The sequence below is a fragment of the Pan paniscus genome, chromosome 1, assembly GCF_029289425.2.
Source record: "Pan paniscus chromosome 1, NHGRI_mPanPan1-v2.0_pri, whole genome shotgun sequence".
Lineage (NCBI taxonomy): Eukaryota > Metazoa > Chordata > Mammalia > Primates > Hominidae > Pan > Pan paniscus.
Window position 1 is genome coordinate 24,334,010 of NC_073249.2, and position 12,086 is coordinate 24,346,095.

General features: G+C 34.5%; 1 protein-coding gene across 1 annotated transcript in view; it reads right to left on the reverse strand.

Annotated features, from left to right (window-relative positions):
- DNAH14 (dynein axonemal heavy chain 14) overlaps positions 1 to 12,086 on the reverse strand; it is a 463,650-nt gene that overhangs the window by 201,161 nt on the left and 250,403 nt on the right. Inside the window, exon 38 of the mRNA XM_034947740.3 lies at positions 7,778 to 7,993. Coding sequence (XP_034803631.2) covers positions 7,778 to 7,993 — 216 coding nt within the window. The remainder of the gene's footprint in view (positions 1 to 7,777; positions 7,994 to 12,086) is intronic.

Sequence of the window (12,086 nt, forward strand, 5' to 3'; positions counted from 1 at the left end):
CCCTAGTTTCAGCCTCCTTAAACAAAACAATTATCAGCCAAGAATTTTGTATCCAGTGAAACTAAGCTTCATAAATGAAGGACAGATACAGTCAAACAAACAAATGCAGATACAGACAAACAAATGCTGAGAGAATTCACCACTACCAAGCCAGCACTACAAGAACTGCTAAAAGGAGCTCTAAATCTTGAAACAAATCCTGGAAACACATCAAAACAGAACCTCTTTAAAGCATAAATCTCACAGGACCTATAAAAAAAAACAATTAAACCAAAAAAATGAAAAACCAAGTATACAGGCAACAAATAGCATGATGACTGGAATGGTACCTCATAACTCAATACTAACATTGAATGTAAATGGCCTAAATGCTCCACTTAAAAGACACAGAATTGCAGAATGGATAAGAATTCACCAACCATCTGCTGCCTTCAAGAGACTCACCTAACACATAATGACTCACATAAACTTAAGATAAAGGGGTGGAAAAAGACATTCCATGCAAATGGACACCCAAAATGAGCAGGAGTAGCTATTCTTATATCAGACAAAACAAACTTTAAAGCAACAGCAGTTAAAAAAGACAGAGAGACATTATATAATGATAAAAGGCCTTGTCTAACAGGAAAATATCACAATACTAAATATATATGTTCCCAACACTGGAGCTCCCAAATTTATAAAACGATTACGAATAGACCTAAGAAATGAGATAGACAGTAACACAATAATAATGGGGGACTTCAATACTCCACTGACAGTGCTAGACAGGTCATCAGGCAGAAAGTCAACAAAGAAACAGTGAATTTAAACTATACCCTGTAATAAATGGACTTAACAGATATTTACAGCACATTCTACTCAACAACTGCAGAATATACATTCTATTCATCAGTGTGTGGAAATTTCTCCAAGATAGACAATATGAGAGGCCACAAAACAAGTCTCAATAGATTTAAGAAAGTTGAAATTATATCAAGCACTCTCTCAGACCGCAGTGGAAATAAAACTGGAAATCAAGTCCAAAAGGAACCTTTAAAACCATGCAAATACATGGAAATTAAATAACCTGCTCCTGAAAGATAACTGGGTCAAAATGAAATCAAGATGGAAATTTTAAAATTCTTTGAACTGAATGACAACAGTGACACAACCTATTGAAACCTCTGGGATACAGCAAAGGCAGTACTAAGAGGAAAGTTCATAGCCCTAAACACTTATATCAAAAAGACTGAAAGAGCACAAACTGACTTTCTAAGGTCACACTTCAAGGAACTAGAGAAACAAGAACAAACCAAACCCAAATCTAGCAGAAGAAAGAAAATAACCGAGATCAGAGCAGAACTAAATGAAATTGAAACAAAAAATATACAAAAGATAAATAAAACAAAAAGCTGGTTCTCTGAAAAAATAAAATTGATAGACCATTAGAAAGATTAACCAAGAAAAGAAGACAGAAAATCCAAATAAGCTCAACTGGAAATGAAACAGTAGATATTACAACTGACGCCACAGAAACACAAAAGATCATTTAAGGTTACTGTGAACACTTTTATGTGCATAAACTAGAAAACCTAGAGGAGATGGATAAATTCCTGGAAAGACACAACCCTCTTAGCTTAAATAAGGAAGAATTAGATAACCTGTATAGACCAATAACAAACAGTGAGAATAAAATGGTAACAGAAAAAATTACCAACAAAAAAAGTCCAGGACCAGACAGATTCGCGGCAGAATTCTACCAGACGTTCAAAGAAGAATTGGTACCAATCTATCTTATTACACTATTCCACAAGATAGAGAAAGAGGGAATCCTCCCTAAATCATTCTATGAAGCCAGTATCACCCTAATACCAAAGCCAGGAAAGGACATAACCAAAAAAGAAAACTACAGACCAATATTCCTGATGAACAGAGATGCAAGAATCTTTAACAAAATACTAGCTAACTGAATCCAACAACATATCAAAAAGGTAATCCACCATGATCAGTGGGTTTCAGGGATGCAGGGATGATTTAACATATGCAAGTCAATAAGTGTGATACACCACATAAACAGAATTAAAAACAAAAATCACAAGATCATCTCAATAGATGCAGAAAAAGCATTAAACAAAATCCAGCATTGCTTTATGATTAAAAGTCTCAGCAAAATTGGCATAAAAGGGGCTGGGTGCAGTGGCTCACGCCTGTAATCCCAGCACTTTGGGAGGCTGAGGTGGGCAGATCACAAGGTCAGGAGATTGAGACCATCCTGGCTAACACGGTGAAACCCCATCTCTACTAAAAAATACAAAAAATTAGCCAGGCGTGTTGGTGGGTGCCTTAGTCCCAGCTACTTGGGAGGCTGAGGCAGGAGAATGGTGTGAACCCAGAACGCAGAGCTTGCAGTGAGCCAAGATCGCGCCACTGCACTCCAGCCTGGGCAACAGAGTGAGAATCCATCTAAAAAAAAAAAATTGGCATACAAGGGACATATCTCAATGTAATAAAAGCCATCTAAGAAAAACCCGCAGCCAATATAATAGTGAGTGGGAAAAAGTTGAAAACATTCCTTCTGAGAACTGGAACTAGACAAGGATGCCCACTCTTACCACTTCTCTTCAACATAGTACTGGAAATCCTAGCCAGAGCAATCAGACAAGAGAAAGAAATAAAAGGCATCTAAATCAATAAAGAGGAAGTCAAACTGTCACTGTTTGCTGATGACAGGATTGTTTACCTAGAAAACCCTAAAGACTCCTCCAGAATGCTCCTAGAAATGACAAAGTATTCAGCAAAGTTTCTAAATACAGAATTAATGCACGCAAATCAGTAGCTCTTCTATACACCAACAGTAACCAAGCTGAGAATCAAATCAAGAACTCAACACCTTTTACAATAGCTGCAAAAAAATAAAATACTTAGGAATATACCTAATGAAGGAGGTGAAAGACAAGGAAAACTACAAAACACTGCAGAAAGAAATCACAGACAACACAAACAAATGGAAACACATTCCATGCTCATGGATGGGTAGAATCAATATTGTAAAAATGACCATACTGCCAAAAAAAGCAATCTACAAATTCAACACAATTTCCGTCAAAATACCACTATCATTCTTCACAGAACTAGAAAAAACAATCCTAAAATTTATATGGAACCAAAAAAGAGCCCACATAGCCAAAGCAAGACTAAGCAAAAAGAACAAATCTGGAGGCACCATATTACTTGATTTCAGACTATACTATAAGGCCATAGTCACCAAAACAGCATGGTACTGGTATAAAAATAGGCACATAGACCAATGGAAAAATATAAAGAATCCAGAAATAAAGCCAAATACTTACAGTCAACTGATATTTGACAAAGCAAATAGAAACATGAAGTGGGGAAAGGACACCCTACTCTGTTAAATGGTGCTGGGATAATTGGCAAGCCACATATAGGAGAATGAAACTGGATCCTTATCTCTCACCTTATATAAAAACCAACTCAAGATGAATCAAGGGCTTAAATCTAAGACCTGAAACCATAAAAATTCTACAAAATATCATTGAAAAAACCCTTCTAGACGTTGGCTTAGGCAAGGATTTCATGACCAAGTACCCAAAAGCAAATGCAACAAAAACAAAGATAAATAGCTGGGACTTAATTAAAGAGCTTTTGCACAGCAAAAGGTACAGTCAGCAGAGTAAACAGACAACCCACAGAGTGGAAGAAAATCTTCACAATCTATACATTTGATGAAGGACTAATATCCAGAATCTACAACAAACTCAAGTGAATTAGCAAGAAAAAAACTAAACAATACCATCAAATTAGCAAGAAAAAAACAAACAATCCCATCAATAAGTGGGCTAAAGATATGAATAGACAATTCTCAAAAGAAGATATACAAATGGCCAACAAACATGAAAAAATGCTCAACATCACTAATTATCAGGGTAATGCAAATCAAAACCACAATACAATACCACTTTACTCCTGCAAGAATGGCCATAATCAAAAAATCAAAAATAAGACATTGGTGTGGATGTGGTGAACAGGGAACACTTTTACACTGCTGGTGGGAATGTAAACTAGTACAAACACTGTGGAAAACAGTGTGGAGATTTCTTAAAGAACTAAAGTAGAACTACCATTTGATCCAGCAATCCCACTACTGGGTATCTACCCAGAGGAAAATAACTCATTACATGAAAAAGGTATTTGCACACACATGTTCATGGCAGCCCAATTCACAATTGCAAAAACATGAAACCAACCCAAATGCCCATCAATCAAGGAGTGCATAATGAAACTGTTGTATATATATGTATACTATGGAATACTACAGTCATAAAAATGAATTAATGGCATTCACAGAGCTCTGCATGAGATTGGAGACTATTATTCTAAGTGAAGTAACTCAGTAATGGAAAACCAAACATCATACGCTCTCACTTATAAGGGGGAGCTAAGCTATGAGGATGCAAAGGCATAAGAATGACACAGTGGACTTTGGGGATCCAGGGGGAATGGGTAGGAAGGGGGTGAGGGATAAAAGACTACAAATTATGTGCAGTGTATACTGCTCAGGTGATGGGTTCAGCAAAATCTCACAAATCACCACTAAGGAATTTACTCATGTATCCAAATACCACCCGTTCCCCAATAACCTATGGAAATAAAAATAAATAAATAAATAAATAAATAAGTTTTTAAAAAATGTGAGACTGTGGGTTAAAAGTTATACATATTTTATTTTTTAATAAATTCCATTAGATTACTTTACAAAAGTTTGTGGCAATAACACTCCCACCATCATTCTACATATCCTTGCTAACACTGAAAATATTCACTATCAATATTGTTAAGGTTTGAAAACCTGATGAGAAAAAAAAAGTGCCTATCATTGTTATAACTTTTTTTTTGAATAATAGCTGGGCTGAGCATCTTTTCATATATTCATATATTTAATGACAACTGTAATTTTTCTATCAATTTTCTATTTATAGCTTTTCCTCATTTACTTAGTTGATAGTTCCTTATTTATTTTTTCTAACTTTTATTTTAGGTTCAGGGGTATATGTGCAGGTTTGTTATATAGATAAATTGCGTGTCTCGAGGGTTTGGTATACAGATTTTTACCCAGGTAATAAGCTTAGTATCCAATAGGTAGTTTTTTGATCCTCTCCATCCTCCCATCCTCCACCCTCAAGTAAGCCCCAGTGTCTATTGTTCCCATCTTTGTATCCATGTGTAGTCAATGTTTAGCTCTCACTTATAAGCAAAAACATGTAGTATTTGACTTTCTGTTCCTGAGTTAGTTTGCTTAGGATAATGGCCTCCAGCTCCATCCATATTGCTGCAAAGGACATGATCTCATTCTTACGGCTTTGTAGTATTCTATGCTGTATATGTATGTACATTTTCTTTATCCAGTCTACCATTGATGGGCATCTAGGTTAATTCCATGTCTTTGCTATTCTGTATAGTGCTGTGATGAACATATGTATACATGTGTCTTTATGGTAGAATGATTTATGTTAATTTGGGCATATATGCCCAATAATGGGATGGCTGGATTGAATGGTAGTTCTAAGTTCTTTGAGAAATCATGAAATCACTGTGCTTTCCACAGTGGCTGAACTAATTTACATTCCCACAAGCAGTGTGTCCCCTTTTCTCCATACCCTTGCTAGCATCTGTTATTTTTTAACTTTTTGTAATAGCCATTCTGACTGGTGTGAGATGGTATCTCATTGTGATTTTCATTTGCATTTTTCTAATAATTAGTGATGATGAGCATTTTTTCATATGGTTATTGGCTCAATGTATATCTTCTTTGGAGAAGTGTCTGTTCATATCATTTGCCCACTTTTTAGTGGGGATGTTTTTTTCTTGCCAATTTGTTTAAGTTTCTTATGGATTCCAGATATTAGATCTTTATCGGATACACAGTTTGCAAATATTTTCTCCAATTCTATAGGTTATCTGTTTATTCTGTTGATAGCCTTTTTTTCTGTGCAGCAGCTCTTTAATTAGGTCCCAATTATCAATTTTTGTTTCATTGCAATTGCTTTTGGTGTCTTCATCATGAAATCTTTGCCTGGGCACATGTACAGAATGGTTTTCCTAGGTTTCTTCTATAGTTTCAAGTTTTACATGTAAATCATTAATCTATCTTGAGTTGATTTTTGTATATCGTGAAAGGAAGGGGTCCAGTTTCAATCTTCTGCATTCATCTAGCCAGGTATCCCAACACCATGTATTGAACAGGAAGTCCCTTTGGCCACTACTTATTTTTTCAAACTTCGGCAACTTTTTGTCAACTTTGTCAAAGATCAGATGGTTGTAAGTGTGCAGTATTATTTCTGGGCTATTCTGCTCTACTTGTCTATGTGTCTGCATTTGTATAACTATCATGTTGTTTTGGTTACTGTAGCCTTGTAGTATAGTTTGAAATTGGGTAACATGATGCCTTCAGCTTCATTCAGGCTCTTTTTTGTTTCCTAAGAATTTTATAATAGTTTTTTCTAATTCTGTGAAAAATGTCACTGGTAGTTGATAGGAATAGCATTAAGTCTGTAATTGCTTTGGGCAGTATGGCCATTTTAACAATATCAAATCTTCCAATCCATGACCATGGAATGTTTTTCCATTTGTTTGTGTCATCTCTGATTTCTTTCAGTACTGTTTTGTTATTCTCATTATAGACATCTTTCACCTCCTTGGTTAGATGTATTCCTGGGTATTTTACTTTTTTGTGGCTATGGTGAATGAGATTGTGTTCTTGATTTGGCTCTCAGCTTGGACATTATTGGTGTATAGAAATGCTACTAATTTTTGTGCCTTGATTTTATATCCTGAAACTTTGCTGAGTTGTTTATGAGATTTGGAGGTTTTGGGCAGAGACTATGGGGTTTTCTAGGTATAGAATCATATTGTCTGCAAACAGAGATAGCTTAACTTCCTCTCTTCTTATCTGGATGTCATTTATTTCCTTCTATTGCCTGATTGCTCTGGCTAGGAACTGCAATACTATGCTGAATAGGAGTAGTGATAGTGGGCATCCTTATGTTGTTCTGGTTCTCAAGGGGAATGCTTCCAGTTTTTCCCCATTCAGTATGATGTATTGTTTTCCCATTTAAAAAATCTTTATTAACCTATTTAGTTTTAATATTTATTCTTATTCTTTGAGATGGAGTCTTGTGATATTGACCAGGCTGGTCTTGAACTGCCAGGCTTAAGTGACCCTACTGCCTCAGCCTCCAGAGGAGCTGGGATTACAGGTGTATGCCACCACACTTGGCTTCTCTGTTTGGTTTTAAACATCATCTTTTTGTTAATGTGTTTTATCTAATGATATTTACCAGCAATCTCTAGTTATTGCTAATGAGAATAAAAATTTTCCTTTTTGCCACTTGTATTTATTCTGTGATAAATTTTGTATCAAATACTTTATTCACTTTTCTAACAAAGGGTTTTTTAGTCTCGTTAATTTGCAAGGTATTTTGGTGGTGCTGGAATCACTAGATCATTTTCCATTCAAACTTAATTCACTTTGTGCTCCTTTAAAAGCAAATATCTTTAACTTCATTCTATCATTTACTGATTATTTAAAAATTCAATGGGAGATTTTCCATTTTTTAATAACTTATAATTTTTCTCTTTTTAAAAACTTCATAACATTTTTAAATTTACTTTTACACTAATAGATGTCTAATGATGTTTTAATATCAGTCTTTGGATAAGCAATTAAATAATCCACATTAGTTAAATAAAAATATTCATTCAATACTAAACTTACATTGGATAAATCTGAGATTCTTGACTTTAGTCTGAGATCAATGTCTTTCTTTGTGTTCTTTGGTGTGTTAAAATATACATAACTTCGAATTGTTGCTGATAATAATCCATCAGTCCATTCCATAGTATTAGGATCCAGTTGTCCATATAGTTCACTGAGAGTGATACACTTTGGATTTAAAACACAAATATCTACTTTTCCTTTTCTTTCTGAAATCTGGGAAAAATCCAGTGTAGTTTTTAAAGACATTAACTATAGACCAATTATTTAGTTTATTTACATTCTTATTATTAAAAGGTTATAGGAGAAATCTTTCACACCAAAAAAAGATTTTATATAAAGGTAGCAATTTGCAAGGAACAGTAAATATTGACTTCTTAAAATTAGCCATAATATACAAATCATTCTTTTAAAAAATTGTAATACTACAAACAGTACCCCCAGAAAAAGTGGAAAAAAATCTGTGCCTAATCCAGGAACACAGTATATAAACTGGCATGTAATGTGTCTGAGGACAGGGTTGAGTATAGATGTGAGAGACAATAGAACACACTTTTAAGCTTAAGGTCAGAATTGACACTGAAATTAACCTGATTTGCAATATTTTAACCTGTCTTGCCAGAATATCTGGTCTCGTTTTATGTATCTCAGATGTCAGGCAGAAAAATTGGCAGGCACTTCTTCAGAGAGATTACAGACCTTTGGAAGCCTAGGGCAAGAGATTACAGGTAGAAACATACGACAGACCATATAAGGCCTCAGGGAGAAGTTTGGGTAAAATCTTTGGGAAATTAAGACATTCATATGGGGGAATTCTGAAAGCCATATGCGTCAAGATGTATGCTCAAAGACCTGAGATGAATTGAAACTTTCATCTTAAGCTTGATCACTAGACTCAGAGCAGGCCCAGCTAATCAGTCAAAAACTACCCCAGCAAAGATCAAGTCTGAGGAAACTGGAAAACGGTGTAAGAACAAGTAGGAACTATCATTAAAGATACAGAAATTATAAAAGGGAACCAAATAGAGTTTATAGAGCTGAAAAATAAAATAGTTGAAATAAAAATCAACAGTGGCATTCAATAGCAGATTTAAGCAGATAAAAAAAGAATCAGCAAACCTGAAGACAGGGAAGCCAAAATTACCCATTTGAAGAGAAGAAAGAAAAAAGAATAAAATAAATAAACAGAGTCCAAGAGACCTACGGAATACCATAAAGCATATCAATCTATACATTATGGTAATTCCAGAAGAAGAAAAGAGAGAAAAAGTAGAAAAAAATGTTGGTAGAAATACTGGCCTCAAATTTTCCAATTAATGAAAGATATAAAATACAAATCCAAGAACTCATGAAACACAAAGAAAAATAAACACAAAGAGATCCACACATTATAATCAAACTATTAATGTCCAAAGGCAAAATCTTGAAAGTAGCAGGAGAGAGGCAATACAAGGGATCCTCAGCAAAATTAAAAGTCAATTCTCATCAGAAAGCACAAAGGCCAGAAGGCATGGGATGATAGAAAGTGCTAAAACAAACAAACTAAAAACCAAAACTGTCAACCAAGAATTCTATATGCAGCAAAACCATCTTATGAAAGTGAGGGAGAAACTAAGGCATTCTCAGATTAAACAGAAGCTAAATAGTTCATCCCTGGGAAACCTACCCTACTGAAAATGCTGAAGGGATGAATAAAGGGATAAATGCTTCAGGCTCAAATGAAAAAAACAATAAATAGTAACTCAGAGCCATTTGAAGAAATAAAGATCTCTGGTTAAGGTAAATATAAAAGCCACTATTACTTTATTTTTGATTTGTAACTCCTCTTTTTTTCCTATATAATTAAAAAAATAAATGCATAAACAATAATAATGAATCTATATTAATGGGTACACAATATATAAAGATATAGTTTGTGACACTGACAACATAAAGCAGGGAACAGAGCTGGGAAGGAGTAGAATTAATGCCTGCTATTGAAGTTAAGTTGGTATCAGTTCTACTGGATTGGTAGTTATGTGTTTGCTAGGGCTGCCACAACAAAATACCACAGTCTGGGTAACTTAAACAACAAATTTATTTTCTCTTTTACTCTGAAGAGTAAAAGTCTAAGATCAAGTTGTTAGCAGGTTTGATTTCTTCAAGGCCTCAATCCTTGACTTGCTGATAACTGCCTTCTCACTGTGTCTTCATGTGGTATTTTCTCTGTGCATACACACACCTCTAATGTCACTTTGTGTTTGTAAATTTCCTTTTCTTATAAGTACACAAGTCAAATTGGATTAGGGCCTGCTATAATAGCCTCATTTTAACTCAATCACCTCTTTAAAGGCTGTATCTCCAAATATACTGTAATCCTCCCTTTTCTATAGTTTCACATTCTGCAGTTGCATTTACCTGTGGTCAACTGCAGTCCAAAAATATTAAATGGAAAATTCTAGAAATAAACAATTTGTAAGTTTTAAGTTTCATGCTATTTTGAGTAGTTTCATGAAATCTTGCACCATCTGGCTCTGTCCCACCTGGGACATAAATCTACCTGCTAATCAGTCACTCAGTAACAACTCAGTTATCAGATTGACAGACACAAGAAGAAGGGTGAGTACAGTATAATAAGATATTTTGAGAGATAAAGATCACATTCACATAATTTTTATTACATCATATTGTTATAATTGTTCTATTTCATTAGTTGTCATCGTTCATCTTTTACTGTGTCAAATTTATAAATTAAACTTCATCATAGATATGTATGTATGGGAAAAAACATAGTATATATAGGGTTCAGTACTATCTGTGGCCCCAGGCATCCACTTGGGGTCATGGAATGTATTCCCCATGAATAAGGGGAGATACAAGCTGAGGTACTGTCGGTTGGAGATTTAACACATGAATTTTGGGTGGGGGGACACAATTCAGACCCTAACAGTTGTTAACTGCAATCTCCCAGGTAACTATTTTAAAAATGAGTAAAAAATGAAAAGGAAATGAAGAAGGAATCCAAATGTTACACTAGAAAAAAATCAAACACAAAAGGCAATTTTGGAGGAATTGAGAAACAAAAAAGATACAAGACATAGAATAAAATCGCAAAAAGGCAAAAGTCCATCATCAGTAATCAAAATAAAATAGATTAAGTTTGCCAATTAAAAGAAGAAATTGGCATAGTGAAGAAACAAAAACATGATCCAAATATATGTTGCATACAAGAGACTGACTTTAAACCCAAAGACAATAGTTCAAATACACAGTTTGAAAGTAAAACAAAGTTTTTTTCAAGCAAAATGAAATGGACAAGTTCCTAAAAACACACAAATTACCAAAACCAACTGAAGAAGAAATAGAAAATCTCAAAAGACCCATAACAATAATCAAAAACTTCCAACAAAGAACAGTCCAACTACAAGTGGTAGATAAATTCCACCAAACACTTAAAGAAGAATTAACAACAATCCTACTCAAACTCTTGTAAAAGAAAAAAAGAAAGAAAGAAAGAAAACTAGGAAACACTTTCTAATACATTCTATGAGGTCAGCATTACTCCGATAGCATACCCAAAGACGGCACAAGAAAAGGAAACTACAGACCAATAACCCTTAAGGATATATATGCAAAAATCCTCAAAAAGATGCTAACAAACTGAATCCAACAGCACATTTAAAGGATTATCACCATGACCAAGCACAATTCCTGGTCATGCACCATGACCAGGAATGCAAGGGTAGTTCAACATAAGAAAATCAATCAATGTAACCCACCACAATAGTAAAACGAAGGAAAGAAACCACACGATCATATCAAAAGGCACAGAAAAAGCATTTGACAAAATTTCACACCTTTTCATGGTAAAAAATGCTCAGAAAACTAGGAAGAGAAGTAAACTTCCCTAACTTGATAAGGGGTATTTATCAAACTCACAGTTAGCACCATACTTAATTGGTGAAAGACTGAAATCAGGAATAAGACAAGGATTCCAAAGAATAAAATGCCTAGGAATAAATTTAATGATAGGAGAAAGATTTGTGTATTGAAAACTAGCAAACTTTGCAGAAGAAATCAGAGATATAAAAATGGAAAGACATCTGTGTTCATCAATCAGAAAACTTTATTATTAAGATGGTAGTGTTCACCAAAATGATCTACAGGATCAACGCAATTCCTATCAAAATTCCAATGGCCTTTTCTGCAGAAATGGAAAAGCCAATCCTTAAATTCATACGGAATTGCACAGAGCCCCAAATAACAAAATGTCCAAAAAACAAAAAAACAAAGTTGGAGAACTTGCACTTCCCAGTTTCAAAACTTACTA